The 18,202-nt window shown below is 31.9% G+C and overlaps 2 protein-coding genes across 2 annotated transcripts; one reads left to right on the top strand and one right to left on the bottom strand.

The window, feature by feature from the left end:
- Positions 1–10,053: 10,053 nt before the first annotated feature.
- Positions 10,054–14,749, top strand: LOC126884391 (uncharacterized). The gene is made up of 4 exons (XM_050650309.1): positions 10,054–10,297; positions 10,392–10,628; positions 10,842–11,011; positions 12,329–14,749. Exons 2-4 carry the CDS (start codon positions 10,409–10,411, stop codon positions 13,394–13,396), a joined length of 1,458 nt encoding a protein of 485 aa, XP_050506266.1. The 5' UTR covers positions 10,054–10,297; positions 10,392–10,408; the 3' UTR covers positions 13,397–14,749.
- On the bottom strand, positions 14,246–17,714 carry LOC126884389 (uncharacterized). Its single transcript, XM_050650307.1, has 2 exons — positions 16,793–17,714; positions 14,246–16,651 (listed from the first exon to the last, which is right to left on the bottom strand). Exons 1-2 carry the CDS (start codon positions 17,111–17,113, stop codon positions 15,236–15,238), a joined length of 1,737 nt encoding a protein of 578 aa, XP_050506264.1. The 5' UTR covers positions 17,114–17,714; the 3' UTR covers positions 14,246–15,235.
- Between the last annotated feature and the right edge of the window lie 488 nt (positions 17,715–18,202).

The following is an 18,202-nucleotide window of genomic DNA, read 5'->3' on the forward strand; positions in this document are numbered from 1 at the left end:
GCTCTAGCTGCAGCTTCGAATTGAAAACGATAAGTTTCCCATGCTGTTTGGCCATCAAATGTCGGTGGTTTTAAGATTTTGCTCGTTCTGACGGTACCTGGATAAACTATCGAAGATGAAGGGGCTGTTTGTTCAGAGTCGATATTAGTTACTGAAATATGTGATAATGAAGCTTGGGTATTAATTTTGGTTTGTAACTCAACTATTTGTCTTTCTAAATTAGATTTCAAATCGTTTTGTTGTTGCTCTAAATTAACTAAAGAATTTTGTTGCTGCTGTATTTTATTGACTAAAGAGTTTTGTTTTTCATCTAATGTGTCTATTCTATTATTAAGTTGGCTTACCTCTAATTGAAAATTTTCATGAATTTGGGTTAAACTATTTATCATTTGTACCTCTGCTTTTCTACGCCTCTCCTCCTGTTCTTGTCTAAGCTTCTCCTTCGCCTCCCTACGCTTCTCCTTGTCCTCTTTCTCTTCTTGTCTACGCTTCTCTTCCTCTATATTTTCTTCTTGCCTACGTTTCTCTTCATCTGCTTTCATTTGTAAAAACCATTCTGGGGGTCCGGACTTATCCATTTCTTTCTTAAATTCTATTGATCTCGTATTAACCATTCAAAATGTAGTTATGTCTTCAATCCCACCGCTGTCACCAATGTTACAACTTCTTTAAAATACTTTATTTAACTTCAATTACAATACAAACTCAATGACAACTATTAACTTTAAATACTCAATTACAACTGAACTATAGAATGTCAAACACATAATGTTTATATAGTTTTCTGACGTTCTAGATGTCACCAGACATTTCTGGGTTATTCCATGACATCCAGAATATTCTCGTACGTGACTACTTCTTCTTTCACGTCGAGGGACTCTTTCTATGTAGGAACAATCTACGGAACTGTCATAACAGTATCATGCTGGTATTCGCGATATCAGCCGGTAGCTGGTTTGTCATTAGTTTCATGCGTGGAATAGAGTGATGCTAGATAAAAAGTATGTGTTTTATCTCGCCAGGTATTAATGACGCATTAATGGACTCAAGTGTAGTTATGAATATTAAATAAACATTTGTAAGTTGATTTAAAGAAATATTGAAAACCAGGCAACACTGTAAGAACTCAGTGTATAATGACCTTGGACCTACCGTGTACGATTACGATTACGGAACACTATCCTGAAATGAGTTAAATATAAATTATTAAACTTTTAAACTTAACAGAATTATAATACTTTGAATATAATAAAAAAAATAAATAAAAATTAAACTAATGAGATGTATATATTAACATAGTACTGTTTAAGTATAAAAATGTTTTACTTGACCCGACTGCGCCAAATGTAGGCAACTTAGTTTTATTAATACCTAATAAGTTATAACCGTTGATTGATGAATGTGGGGGAATATAATATTCATCAATCAACGTTATAACTATTTCTAATGAAATTGAGAAAAAAATGATAAATGAATATTAACTTCCTAAGACTAGTCGTTGATCTTCTTCTTCTTAGTCATAAGTGCCGTGCTTGATTATCGAGCGTTGGCTATATTAATTTTCTTAATGGCAGCTCGGAAATGGGATACGGAGGTTCTGTTAAACCACTCACTCAGATTTCTAAGCCATGACGTTCTTCTTCGACCTGGCCCTCCTCTTTCGCCTACCCTGCTTTGTATTATTAAATGGAGTGTATTATAATATATCTCTCTGGGTGTCGCATTACATGGGCAAAATATTCAAGTTTGCGATTTTTAACTGTTCTGACGACTTCCATAACTTTTCCCATCGGATGCAAAACAACTTCGGGTATATAGAGTTACATCTGATGGGAAAGAATTGTATCCACAAAACTTATTCGTAAGATTCTCTGATACACCCAATCGATACACGATTTCAAAGGCTCCCACTTTCTTGAGAAGTGTATCCGTTAAAGTCCAACCTTCGATACCATACAAAATACATATATCATCTTACTAATCTAATTTTCAGACTCAAAGTAATATTGTTTCCACATAACAGTTTCTTCATCCTAAAAAATGCAGCTCTGGCCTTCTCTATACGTACCTATTCTAATTTCTTTGCTCATGTCCCAGTTCTCATTTAGATTAGTTAGTACCCTATATATAACCAAGGTAGTAGTTGATAGTTCAGTAAAACGATCTTTTGATAAAAAAATCTTTATTTTCATTGGTTGTTAGCCGCAAAATAAAAATTCAAAATTTAATCTGCGTCTGGTTACTTTTGTATTTTACAATGATACATCCAAGAAAGGCTCAAATAAATTTTAAGCAAAGTTTATTCATAATAAACATAGATCGGCTACAAAATATTTTTAGAGTATACCTACTTAGATATAAAAAATATCTTGGCAAAAATATTTTGATGGTAATAGGAATAAAAGTGCTAAGAAAGATTTCTATAGAAATCAACAAAATGCAGTTTCTGAAAATCAAGTATAGTACTACACATGTACTACATATATATTTAAAATCACACACTACCCTCAATAATAAAAATTTCAAACTACCCTATAACTATTTTGGTACAATTTTGAATCACCAAAATCGGGAGTTTTTCAAAAATTAAAAACGAAACTGCCAAAACTGGAGATAAAATATCGTGAAATAGCAGCTAGCCCTCTTTTTAACTTAAATGTGGGGATGTGAGGCAAATTAGCTTGTCTCTAGAATAGAAAAATAGTGGGTATAGAATCAAAATTTATTATGAATGTATGTTAATAATAATTATTATCTTCAACCTAATAGCTAATCTAAAGGTACGTTCTCACAAGTCGCATTAGTTGATGAACAAAAGTTGAAACTATATAAATTGTTCCAGTTTTTATTTTTTTAATATTACTGACAATAATTGTTAATAAGATGCAGAAAAGATAAGAAATTTTGTCGTTGGGTGAAAAGGAAGATTCTAAGAAGAAATAGATTGGGGTATCAAAAACATTGCTGAAGAGTTGAACAGTCAAACTAAGCTCGGTTTCATAATCAGTTAAAGTGGACTTTCAATTTTAAGTTGGTACCTTTATCAATGCAATTCATATGGGTAAATGTCAACCTGAACTTTAGTTAATATGTTCTAGACTAGATTATGAAACCGTAATATAGAAACCATTTAAGAATTTTCAACATTAATATCACAAGACAGTGAAGGCCGCGTCCCACCATCAAATAATTTGATCAAACTGGTTTGAGCAAACTGAAAGTGACAGTTAGTGACGTTACATCCTGAGTGTTCATTGTGGATAATAATGAAAAATTTTAATTTTAAATAAAGTACAAACAAGTTAGACAACTCAGTACAAAAAATTTGATCAAACTAGACTGATAGTGAGAGCACAGATTTCTAGAATTTCAAAAAAACTGCAATTGTGACGTCACATTGACGTACTTCCGGAGTTTGCTCAAACTGTTTGATCAAATTATTTGATCAAACAATTTGAGCAAACTCCGGAAGTACGTCAAAGTGACGTCAAGGCCGCGTCCCACCATCAAATGATTTGATCAAACTGGTTTGAGCAAACTGAAAGTGACAGTTAGTGACGTCACATCCTGAGTGTTCATTGTGGATAATAATGAAAAATTTTAATTTTAAATAAAGTACAAACAAGTTAGACAACTCAATACAAAAAATTTGATCAAACTAGACTGAAGGCCGCGTCTCACCATCAAATAATTTGATCAAACAGTTTGAGCAAACTTGACGTACTTGAGGAAGTACGTCAAAGTGACGTCACAATCGCAGTTTTTTTGAAATTCTAAAAATCTGTGCTCTCACTATCAGTCTAGTTTGATCAAATTTTTTGTATTGAGTTGTCTAACTTGTTTGTACTTTATTTAAAATTAAAATTTTTCATTATTATCCACAATGAACACTCAGGATGTGACGTCACTAACTGTCACTTTCAGTTTGCTCAAACCAGTTTGATCAAATTATTTGATGGTGGGACGCGGTCTTGATAGTGAGAGCACAGATTTTTAGAATTTCAAAAAACCTGCAATTTCTGACGTCACTTTGACGTACTTCCGGAGTTTGCTCAAACTCTTTGATCAAATTATTTGATGGTGAGACGCGGCCTTCACAATTGCAGTTTTTTTGAAATTCTAAAAATCTGTGCTCTCTCTATACCTCGTCCCACCATCAAATAATTTGATCAAACTGGTTTAAGCAAACTGAAAGTGACAGTTAGTGACGTCACATCCTGAGTGTTCATTGTGGATAATAATGAAAAATGTTAATTTTAAATAAAGTACAAACAAGTTAGACAACTCAATACAAAAAATTTGACCAATCTAGACTGATAGGGAGAGCACAGTTTTTTATAATTTCAAAAAAACTGCAATTGTGACGTCACTTTGACGTACTTCCGGAGTTTGCTCAAACTGTTTGATCAAATTATTTGATGGTGAGACGTGGCCTTTGACGTCACAATTGCAGTTTTTTTGAAATTTTACAAATCTGTGCTCTCATTATCAGTCTAGTTTGATCAAATTTTTTGTATTGAGTTGTCTTAACTTGTTTGTACTTTATTTAAAATTAAAATTTTTCATTATTATCCACAATGAACACTCAGGATGTGACGTCACTAAAGGCCCCGTCTCACCATCAAATAATTGACAGTTATTTGATCAAACTTGACAGTCAAACTTGACTAGTGACACAAACTATACATACTAACTGTCACTTTGTGTCACTAACTGTCAAGTTTGATCAAATTAACTGTCAATTATTTGATGGTGAGACGGGGCCTTAACTGTCACTTTCAGTTTGCTCAAACCAGTTTGATCAAATTATTTGATGGTGGGACGCGGTCTTCAGTCTAGTTTGATCAAATTTTTTGTATTGAGTTGTCTAACCTGTTTGTACTTTATTTAAAATTAAAATTTTTCATTATTATCCGCAATGAACACTCAGGATGTGACGTCACTAACTGTCACTTTCAGTTTGCTCAAACCAGTTTGATCAAATTATTTGATGGTGGGACGCGTCCTTAACTTGTTTGTACTTTATTTAAACGCTGTGTCTAGGTACACGCTAACGTGTACGCAAATAAAAAAGTTAGGTACACGCGAAATAAACTTCATCAAGCCAGTGACGTCATTATTTAGCGTGTCCAGTGACTTTATATTTTGGTACACGCTATTTTGATATGTTTAGTGTTTGTTTAATAGAAAATATTTTTATTAAGGGAAGGGGAAGGAAAGCAAAACTATTCAGATGTTTTAAACTTTTTTATGGCATAGATGACTTGGGTGTCAATTAGCCAGTCACAACTTTTTTGTTTTCTATTCATACATAAAGAAGGCAATGAGGTCCTTGTAATAAAACAATATATGTATATAAAAGTATATATTCAGATTAGCAAAATAAATATTAGTTAACATATGATATATACAAAATACTCCTAAAATAATTTTTATACGTAAGTTAACTATACTAGTTTATATTGGTGTTTATTTTTATTTATACAGGCATGTATACAGGGAGTTGAACTTGTTACGATTTTAATAGAATAACATAATAACATAATAAGAATAACATCTGTATAACATAATAAACCTTTATATTTTTGTGATATGGAATATGGAAGTTAAGAAGATTTCGAACATAAAATAAAATATAGGGTGTTCCATTTAAAAAACATAAGTTTGATCTGCAACTATATTATAGAACGTCCTGTAACATTCTAACTAATTTTAGTAATTTTGTAATATAAAGCTTAAAGTTTTCTAAAATTTTTGTTACTAACTTTTATTGCTATCTATTACTCTAGCGGATCTACTGAGTTTTATCACACTAATCAATTGCCCCGTATATTTTATCTTATTACTTCCTACCCTTAATCACGAATTATTGTCTCTTATCTTTTTCATACTGTTTTAGAATGTCGTTAAACTCATTAAAAGAACTAAATAATTGTCCACACTCCATAGTTAATTTAAAAAAAAACACTAAACAAGTAAAAAATAAGGTAACTCTTTATAAATCAATATTAAAGTGTCAACGGTGTAAACATAACGCGATTAGCGATTAGACAAATTCTAACCACACTCTGACACTCGCAATACTTACAGATACTTAATACCACAGCATACACGCGGCTCAAATTAGCGTGTACCAAAAAACCCGGTCATAGTACACGCTAAATAATAACGTCACTGACTTAATGACGTTTAAGCGTGTACCTAACTTTTTTATTTGCGTACACGTTAGCGTGTACCTAGACACAGCGTTATTTAAAATTAAAATTTTTCCAGTGATATACGGAATGAACATAGCCAGTGATATACGGAACATAGCCAGTGATATACGGAACATAGCCAACATGTTGACGTAAACAGCAGCGGGATTACGAACACTCGATGCGAGATCGCACAACGAACCGTAGGCAAACTCGATGCGAATACGCATCGAAGCCAAAAAGTGATTACGAACTGGGTTCGAGTAGACTGTCAGAAAATCATCGGCAATTTTCGTATTTTTGAACCTACGGGATAATATTTCGAACAAATGGAATGATGTCCACGTTATATGTCAAGGAATTTCTCTCATTAACCTCAATCATTATTACAATAGAATATAAAATAAAGTTTTTATTACATATTTATTTGTTATAAACGTTTATTTTATATTCTAAGGATGATACAGTGAACGTGTACCTAGATATATAAATATATGATTTTCGAACTTGAGTAGAATTTGAGATTAATTATGATTTTTTACCGTTAAAGATTAAATGGCCAGGGAAAGATGGGAGACGTTATATAAAAATATTACTAAAGGTCGTAAGGTGGATTTTCACAGATCCGATGTCCGACGGTACGATGATACGATAGAAATTTCAGAGAATTTCATTGGCTAAAAAGTGACAGTTGGGTATTCGTACGAAATTAAAAAGTCATCGGAAGAAGTTAAAATTATTTTAACTTTTGCACGAAAATCGGATGAATTTTGACACTGTTGACATTCTATCTTGAACATATCTTGAACGTCTTGATAACCTTACGTTTGTGAAGTGTTTATGTTTTTGATATATTGAAATGGAACAACAAAATCGTAATTATAAATGGATGTTGTTCTGAAACTATTTTCTTGTGGCATTTTTGTAATTAACTATTTTTAATGAGAAATAAGCCACAATTTTAATAAAAAAATGATTTTATTTTTTAGTAAAATTGTGGCTTATTTCCCATTAAAAACAGTTAATTATAAATGGATGTGATGGTACTTCTAACAATAACTCACATTTTTATCCTCTTCAAACAGATAATTTGACGAATCCATGATGATCCAAACAATAATAAGAATAAAATCGAAATAAAACTATCTATCTGTTACTGTTCAATATCCAACAGCAAACATTTGTATCAAATATCAATCCATGGAATAATCTGACATATTACACAAATGTCAAAAAATTTCGGATACGACAATCAAATATAATCGTACGAAAAAATTTCGTATTTCGTGTCTTCGGATATCGGATCTGTGAAAATTAGCCTGTAATGGTCACTGCTAACTACCTATTCACTTCATCGAATTCTGTCTCAGAGCTTTCCTTCACATATTTTTAAAATAGGAAAGTATGTATTAGAGAACTTCTGTCCGTATAATGAGTGTAATAACACCTCACTGGGAGATTTAATTATTATCAAAACCGTGTATAATCTAAATATCGTTTGATTAACGATTTACATTATTTTTAAATTGAAAAAATCAAAGTATGAAGTAAGTAGGTTATGTCATTATGTATCACTTTACTTAATTTTTATACTTTGACCGGCAAGAGAGAAAGCGTTATAGGAGATCAGCGATCTATCAGAGAGAGATAGATAGTTCGAGTTGGCAACTCGACAGGGTCGTAGGTATCGAGCAGTGCCTTCGAGTTGACTCGCATCGACAACGTAGGGAAAGAGGTTTTGTAATCACTCCCTACGGTAAACATGGCGGATACGATGCGTATCGAGTGTACGTAATCCGGTCGCAGTTGTCTATGATGGAAGAACAACCATGGAACAACAACATGCCAAGGCCAAGACTCAAGAACAAGGACAAGAAGAACAAGAACGACAGAAAGAGAAAGATGACAGAAGACAAAGACGAAGACAGAGAAGTTAAAAGGTGGCGGTATTGGGACCGTGCAAGTTCGGCAAAGCGACCCCTATTTCTACGCTCTATACTAAAATTCGCACTTTTAATTATATTGGCCAATTAAAGGTTCGTTCCAAGACCACACATTTGTACGATCCCTTGAACCGCCACGAAATCGAATTGACTGTTTTAATGCGCAGAATCGCCCTTGAACGGTTTTCTTTCGATCCCGACCCGATTACCGGTACGTAACACTCTTGGAACGTATTTGTGTACCATTTCAAGTCTGAGTTGCGCCGGAACCATTTTCAGTACGAGTCCACTAGTAGTATAGTAAGAAATTTATCATTTCTTTATAAAATTTATCATTTCAACTTAAAAATCTTCCTCAGAATCGATATTTGACATAACATCGCTGTCTTCTACAAAAAAAAATAATAAATTATTCATATTTTTAAGATTAATTAAAAAAAAGAATTAATAATAATTATTTAAAGGAAAATCAAGATTCACAAGTATTAATAGGGCTTTTCATTCACAGTCATATGTTTCGAGCTTCTGTCATATGTCGTATAATCCGTGTATATTAATATTATACACAGATTATACAACATTTGACAGAAGCTCGAAACAAATGACAATCGATGAAAAGCCCTATTGGGACCGTGCAAGTTCGGCAAAGCGACCCCTATTTCTTCGCTCTGTACTTTTATTCGCACTTTTAATTATATTGGCCAATTATATTAGTCCTGGTTACTGGATAATTGTCAAGGCCATAGTCCAAAAAAATAGTAAGAAGAAAAAATAAGATTCAGGTTATGTTATGAAAACGTGAACAATTGTATGTAGTAAATAAAATTAGTTATTAAAATGCAGTACTGCACTCAAAATACAATTAATTAAATTTACCTTTATAATAATTGCATATCATATCAATATTGTGGAGCAATATATAATTTTTCTGCTTCAATGACAGAAGGTATGAAATGTACGTCAATTTGACAATTTCAATTGACAATATGAATTATTTAAGATAGTTGCAATATTTCTCCGCGACTCGCGCACGGTCGTTTCTCGATTCCCTTCCAAGTACTTGCACACCGCGAATAGCGTGGATTGTGGATTATTCTATTATTGAATCATCAGCTGATCTATTCGCGGTGTGCAAGTACTTGGAAGGGGAAACGAGAAACGATCCTGCGCGAGTCGCGGAGAAATATTGCAACTATCTAAATAATTCATATTGTCAATTGAAATTGTCAAATTGACGTATATTTCATACCTTCTGTCAATGAAGCAGAAAAATTATATATTGCTCCACAATATTGATATGATATGCAATTATTATATAGAGGTAAATTTAATTAATTTTATTTTGCTTGCAGTACTGCATTTTAATAACTAATTTTATTTACTACATACAATTGTTGACGTTTTCATAACATAACCTGAATCTTATTTTTTCTTCTTATTATTTTTTTGGACTATGGCCTTGACAATTATCCAGTAACCAGGACTAATATAATTGGCCAATATAATTAAAAGTGCGAATTTTAGTATAGAGCGTAGAAATAGGGGTCGCTTTGCCGAACTTGCACGGTCCCAATAGCAGTGCCCAGTAAAAATGAAAACAATCCTAACTGCGCAAGTCAGTACAACTAGTTTCTGCTTGAAGGCATGTATCAAAAGGACCGTTCAGTTACCGATTTCGAAAGGGTACATGGATCGCTTGGAACAACACAGTGTACGATACGAATCATCGTTCATGTTCGCTTGGAACGCATTTTTTATAATGCGCATGACGAGGGCAGTACGAAGGACGATTTTCATGTCACTTGGAACGCGCCTTATATTAGTCTTGGTTACTGGATAATTGTCAAGGCCATAGTCCAAAAAAAGAATAAGAAGAAAAAATAAGATTCAGGTTATGTTATGAAAACGTCAACAATTAGGGAATCCAACGATCTGTCAAACTATTCCAATATGTCTGGCGATTGGCATGCAATACATTGAAAGCATATGATAAATATTGTTTTTTAAGTATTTAAAGTAATTTTCGTATATTTATATCCGCCTAAGTATTGCTAACATACTTCTGTGACATAATAAAAAATATTGTTTACATCAATAAACTAGAATAAGTACTTAAAAAGTTTTATTTAACTAAGTAATTTGGAAGGTTGAAGAAAGGTAGGTTAACAAATTTTATATTTCAAAGTTTAATAATAAATTATATTAAGCATCCATAAAATAGATTTTTTACTTATGTATTTTATTATTTCAGGTTAGTTAGTAATAGCTATGCCACTAACATGTATTGTAGTGAACTGTGGAAGCAGGTCGAAAAGGGATAAAGTATCTTTTTTTGCTATTCCCAAACCACTGAAGTTTAAACATGCTATCCACTTGAATGAATTAACTGTTAAACGCAGAAAAAAATGGATAAGGGCCATACGAAGAGCAGACCTGACAGAATCAAAATTAAAATATCAAAAAGTGTGTTCCAAACATTTTATTCAAGGTTTGTCAATAATTTTCTATAAAGAAATAATATTAATCTTAATATATTTCAATAAAATATTGTAGGTGCCGTGGCAGTTAGTAGGCATTCGCATCGGGTAAAATTTTTTGGAAAATATGAAAATATACATTGTTTTAAGCTATTTTCCCAAAAAATTTTACCCGATGCGAATGCCTACTAACTGTGTATCTACGTTATATAATTTTGTTTTAGGACAACCTGCAAAACTTGAAGATGTAAATGATCCTGATTGGATACCAACCCAAAATATGGGTTACTCTAGGGGACCTGTAAAACGAAAGCAGGACCTTGAAAGACTGGAAAGAGTAAAGAAAAGATCTTCCACAAAGGTTTCACAAGAGGACAATGATACATTTATTGAGGTATACTAATTAAAAGAGAATGTCATTAACTTTAAATTGATTTGGAATTAAGGGGATCCGTACAAAGTTTCGGCTACAATGCTATTTAAATCGGATTCATTCTTTTCAAAACCTGAGAAAACTAATAAGTATTTTTGAAAAATTTAAATGCAGAATGAAAGATTACTTTATTACCGAGGGCGAAAGTCCCTGAAAACTTTTATGTTTATTTTAATAAGTTACAGGGGTGAAAAACTAAGAGAAAATGTAGTGTGTTTTTTATTTTAAAATATCTCATTCAAAAGAAAACTTTTTATTTATTCTAAGGGACTTTCGGCCCTTGATAACAATTTAGTCTTTCATTCTGCATTTAAATTTTTTAAAAATATTTATTTGTTTTTTCAGGATTAAAAATGGTGATATTTTCCAAATCGAACATTCGTTATCTTTATCATACAACGCACTGAGTCGAATAGAATATGGTGATAAGACAGTGACAATTTTAAATATTTGACATGGCATCAGGAATATTTTGAGTTATTGATTAAATAATATTGATAGTGTATTTGATGAATAATTGATTGAAGACGTGAACTTAATAAAAAGTTATTTATTGTTTATTATTTATGGAAGATCCAGGCGGGGAATACACCAGTATATATTCTGTGATCCAAGTATTTTGTTGTTACAGATGTTCAAAATTGTAAGCGTTCTATAGTAACAATATATTATTAAAAAATCACTTTTGCTCGATTGGGTGTTAGTTTTTGTTGTACAATATATAAATTATTACAATCACTGAATACATAGCTAGTGAAAAAATTATCATATTAATTAACTGAATTAATAATTTAAGCCATTATGCAAGTAACAGTTATCCAAGAACTTTCAAAAGCCATATTTTTAAAGTTAATGATGACATTGTCAACTAATGTTTACATATCCATACCAGTGAGAATTTTACTACACATAATTTGTCATGTAAAGACAGAAAAGGTAGGGATAGCAGTAAAATATTTGCGCTTACACTCTTAAAGGGAATTTTAATTATAGAGATCAGTGTATAATAGTCGACAGTACATGTAAAAACCTTAATTACTCTGTTACCAATGTTGTATCGGATTGTGAAGACATTATAAAAGATCTAGGTATTCAGTTTGACTCACAACTAACCTTCAAGATTCGTATAAATGTAAAGTATATGATTTTATAATAAGAAACTGTCATAAGTTTGATATTTTGAAATTAAAACTGTTGTATTTTTGCTTAATTCTGTTAAAGCTTGCATATGGTTCCACTATAAGGATCCCAATTTATAATCAATTATGTTTGTTACAGAATGAAAACAATACAGTAAGTGAAAGTAACACTACAGCAATGTATGAAGACAGTACTGGAACCGAAACTCAAACTGAGTTAACCTCAGATGATATTGAACAGATGGCTCAACAATTAAAATTTGCAAATAAAAAAATTGACGAGTTGACTCGCAGAATTAATAAGACCATTTTAAGTTTCGAGTCACTAGAAACGGACAATCCGAAATGTTTATATTATACCGGTTTAAATTTTTCTGTTTTGAAGTCAGTATTTGACAGAATTAAACCATTTATTCCATCATCCTCAGTAACTGTTTTAGATCCCTCTCAACAATATTTGTTGACATTGATGAAAATGAGACTTAATCTAGATTTTAAATATTTGGCCTACCAATTTGGCATTTCTCAATCAACATGTTCCACCTATTTTAATACCATCATCTCAATAATGTATCAAAGATTTAAAAATAGCATAAAATGGCCAGATCGGGAAATTATTAAAAAAAACATGCCTTCTTGCTTTAGAGAAGTCTTTCATGATAAGACCACAATTATCATTGATTGCTTTGAGGTGTTTATCCAAAAACCAGCTAGTTATTTAACCCAGCAGCAAACATGGTCAAACTATAAACATCATAACACAGTTAAATTCCTTATTGGAATTACTCCCCAAGGCTGTATTTCATATATCAGTAAAGCATGGGGAGGAAGAACATCAGATAAACAAATAGTAGAGCTCTCTGGTTTTTTGGATAAAATAGAACCCCAAGATATTGTGATAGCAGATCGAGGTTTTTTAATAAAAGAATTTTTAGATGTGTTACAAGCAAAGCTAGTAATTCCAGCTTTTACCAAGGGGAAAAAACAATTGCTTCCACTAGAGCTGGAAGAAACTAGAAACATTGCACAGGTTAGAATCCACGTAGAAAGAGTTATTGGCTCCATTAAAAATAAATTTAATATTTTTTCAGAGCCACTTCCGATTTCTATGTTAACCCATGTTACTGATGGTATAAATATAGTTGATAAGATAATTTTTATAGCATGTGTTTTGATTAATTTATGCCCTCCTATTGTTCCAATTTAATTAAATTTAACCTATTTCACCAGATTGTCGCCTTTTTAGTATTTCTTTTAATAATTTTTGGTACACATCTGAAGTGTCACTACGAAAAACAATCAATGACACCTTTGGCCAAAACTAGGATATATATATGCCATGTTGTCGAGGTTGTCAGTTAGTTTTGAATTATAAATAGCTACAGCAAGAAAACTTGCATTGTTTCAGACAAAATCAAACAAGCTTATATTTTTCTAAAACTTTTTTTGTTGGTTTTTAAATATGTTAAAGTAAAAAGTTCTACTCACAGATTTGGCCGCTAATTGTTTAAAGAATTAAAACTCTTTTGTATACTTAAATAATTTTAAAAATATTGAATTCATCATTTTACAAATCTTTGTTGTGGGGAAGCTTGCAGTTCTGATGATCTATTGTTGTTAAATCGGTATAATATAAACAAAATTGGGCATTTTTGTCTGTTTGATTTATAAATAAATAAACATTTTGCTTTATGTTGTAAAGTACTTTATAATCAACTATTTTCAATGGGAAATAAGCCACAATTTTACCAAAAAAATGATTTTATTAACGTTTCGACGCCCAAGTCGGGTGTTGTCAAAATACAAAATATTAAATTAAACAAAAATGTTATTGCTTAGTAAAAAATTCTTCTAATAATTTATTTAATCTGACTCATTTATATCAGCAATTCAGACATGGATTATACATTTTAATGAAGAAGACTTTAAAATGATATTGCCAATATTGATGAGTTGCGTTCCTGGGACGACTTTACTAAAGGATAGTAAATCATAATATTATCATTCGAAAGTGGTAGGTTTATTGGTCAAAAGGTGGAGAATAAAAGACAAAGACTTCGGCTACTTCATCTATTTATTGAAGACATTTTTGTTCACTAATTAGTGAACATTACCAGTTCATCTACAAATGAGTTTGATAAATAACAAACATCCATAGAAAAAAAGCAATGCAACTAGCAAGTTGTAAGTAAAGCAGCTAGTGAAACGAACCATTGAGAAATGTAAAATACAGACATTAAGTTTGTAAAAAACTAAGTACAGTTAACAATTTAAAAGCCAATACAAGAGCAAGAGATCATGTAGTAACATAATGATTGCATAAAAAAATTGCAAAAAATGTGTTCAACTAGAACGAAAATAATGTCCAGAATTCAACAATTCCAGACAATAATTTGCATTCAAATGATTTAATTTTAACTTTAAGTAGCATTCTTACAATAATGACTGTGGCTAGCGTATATTATTTATGTACACCTCATTGGTTGTTTTTGTATTTTGATATTAATAAAAAATTTGTGACAATTTTAATGAAAATAAATCATATGAAAACTGAAAAGAATGTATTTATTTGATGTTTCGGAGACTGACCTATATCAACCGTAGAATGAATTGTAAAAATATTAAGGAAACAAAGTTTCAAAATTTCCTCTTAAAAGTATATGTATACTATGGTACACTGTACTTTTGTATGTATATATGGAATAAACATGGCTCGAGGGAAACTTTTGAAGGTCCAGAACCTTTCTGTGGCATCACTAATGATGCTACGAAAAATGAGGTTCAGAAATGGCTGATAAAGAATCATCAATAGAAAAGGAGAACCACTCAAGTTCAAGTCTAGACTAAATAAAAAAAAATAATCAAGAATATTAATAAAAAACTCAAACAGTTTCATGAACCTCAATAAACGAGAGATGAAAACGGTCACTGAAATGGTGACAAGTAAGGTGAATGAACCATGGTGCAGAAAGTGCGAAATGGAAGAAGAGAGTGAATGGACTCAATAATGATTATGAAAATAATGGAAACATGAACCATTAAAATTTTATGTGGCATAATCATGAAATAGTTTCTGGTTGCATATTGAACATGTCCACCTAGTTTTGGGTTTTTCTAATAAATTTACACACCCAATATGGAACCAGAAAATATTACAATTCTCATATGAGCATTGAACCATAGGTTGGCCATCATCGACATTATTGCAAAAACACCACTTTGTTATATTGCCACCTGGTACTCTGGAAGTGTAATAACGTCCTAAAAGTTCAGGCATAATTACTTTTGCATGAAAATTTAGGACTTTATCTTTAATTTCTTCCCAAAATTTTATGTCTGGTAAAACTCTTTCGATAAATATAAAATTAGGACACCAGACAACAAAGTCACAATAATTAAGTTTACAAATAAATATTTGTGCTTGCACCTGGTAATAGTACTTATGTTTTTTATTCATTTTTACTGTACCAGTTTTATCACATTCAAGACAGGAGTCCTTTCGACTTGCATACTCCTGTAAATTTCCATTTTCTCGAAGAGAAAATGGACACTTTACTTCTAAGGTACCCGCAGCACAACAGTCACAATACACAAATCCATCAGGTGAGGCACCTAACTGAGGCCATTTCATGCACACTACCAAGCCAATTGTATTCACTATAAAGTCTCTATGATTCCTGCTAGTTTCTTTTTTATAAGCATCAATTGCCAGCTGTTCGTGATTTATCCCCCATCTTATTGCCCTTGTAGAAATTTTGCGAGGGTAACATATTGATTTGATCAAAGATAGGGATGGTTTCTCCACATTGGTTCTACAGACATCTTTAAAAATTGAAGCTGTTACTCTACCAGTCCTTTGTCTATACCACTCTGCACATTTCCTTTGGTCCTGTGTCTTATCTTCTATTTCTCTTCGTATATTCTGGGTTACCTCCATTTTACATTTCATACCTAGTTGAATGAGATCATCTAGAGGCATTTTTTCATATTTTTTATGGTACACATTAAAAAGGACTGGTATACTAACTTTTTCATTATTTTCATCTGACAGTTGTGACGCAAATGGCTCTACATGCCTCATCAAAACAGCATCACAATTGGAATTTTGCAATTCTTGCAGCAAGTCCAACATTTCGCTATCATCCATTGGAGGAATTTCCTTATAATTTTTTTCTTCTATCACTTTCCCCCAGTCTAGTGAAGCAGCTTCTATTGGATGTGTACCACTTTGCGTTGGAACTGGCCAAGTTGATTTGACATCTGTACACGCTACATTCTTTTCATTTTTCTGCTGCTTCAAATATGCTGCATGCTCTGCAGCGTACAAAACTGCTGTAACATGGCTACATACTTCCCCAAGACCTGCCATGCAAGTACAATGCGCAGTACAAATACTACCACCTGTTTCAGCGATAATCCAAACTCTTAATTTGGTTTCTCTAGCTCTCATTGAATGCTGCACCTGAAACAAAAAAATTAAATCAATTATCAAGGCAATCAATTATATTAAACCCTAAGACTAAAAAGTAATCTCTTTAATATTGATTATTAACAAATCAGGTATTTTTTCTTAAAAAATTTGAAATACAGGTACTACTCTTACCTTGCCTATTAAAAGCACCAGATCATTAATAACTTTAAAACCCACTTTTTCTACAAAGCCAGACTTGAAATATTTGTAAGCTGCTAAACTTTTATAAGCTCTCATTTGTTCATGGGTATAAAAGCTGTGAGTAAAAACAATATAGGTCAGAATGTCCATGGAAGCTATTGGTGGCACATAGGTAAGTCCATAATCAAAATCGACTTCACTTAGAGCATATGGATCACAGTTAAGTTGTTTGATTTTGTCCAAATATCTATCTGCGGCTTCAGGAGAGCTTATTCTTAGTTGGTCCAAATACGAACTTTCTTTTAAAGCCATATTTGTAATAAAAACAAAAGTCCGACTCTCACAAATAATATTGCAATGTTGTCTTGAAAAAGACAGTTTTTCAAAGGGTACAAGTAACTAAATAAAACAATTTTAACACCAACTCTACAACGAAAAGCACAAGTGCAACAAACAAGCGGATACCTATACATTGGGGGCTATGCTGTATCCTTTACGTAAAGTGATTACGTACATGTGTAAAGTTCAGAATTACGTACATCAGATTACAGTCGTCAAAACATAAGTGTATAAAGTGGTATGATGTATGAAAAACCATGTTTTAGGGTTCTGTCATGTCCTGACTGTCAGTTAATTCATGTTAACCCAACTTTTTGCTTGTTTTTAAGTTTAATGTTTATATTTTGAAAAGATGAATTTTGTAAATCGGTTATTTATGTACTTAAATGCTGTGGCAGAAAGACATAATTTAAATCTAGAGTGACTTCAGTTACGAGATGGATTACGGGACAACCAGTAATCCGTTTTTATGAGATATTTCAGTGCCAAAAACTATTACTGTGATATAAAATTAAATAAAACATTGTAATTACTACTAGATTAACAATCTTATATTTTTTATGTTTAGTGATAATGTTTAAAATTTAATGGACTAAGCTCATGTTGTAAGTTTTTATGCTTCTTTAATACAATGCTTTATTGTCTTAATTTCATTGTATTTACTTAGAAAAGAATTATAAATTTATTTTAGACTTGATGAAACAAATAAATTTTGCGAAAGCTTGATCTTAATACATTCACTGACACAACTGCATATGAAGTCACTCCTTAAGAAGATGTGACTACATGTGAAGTGTGTCCGTTAATGTGTCTACAGAGTTTTTTTTTATTCTGCCCCTTAACTTAATGACTGCAACCTCAAAATACAGATAACAGACACTAAGAATGCAGCTTTTTCACCCATTTAGTGAAGATGTTTTGTTTACAAATCAACATTATCAGTTTATCTACATTTCTGTATGCTATACCGCTATACCTACTAGAGGTGTATGCTAGCTTGGGAAAAGATCACTACAGGAGCAATGCAACCAATTTATGACAATAATGTTAGAAGATCCTAAC

Source organism: Diabrotica virgifera, chromosome 5 (genome assembly GCF_917563875.1).
Source record: "Diabrotica virgifera virgifera chromosome 5, PGI_DIABVI_V3a".
Lineage (NCBI taxonomy): Eukaryota > Metazoa > Arthropoda > Insecta > Coleoptera > Chrysomelidae > Diabrotica > Diabrotica virgifera.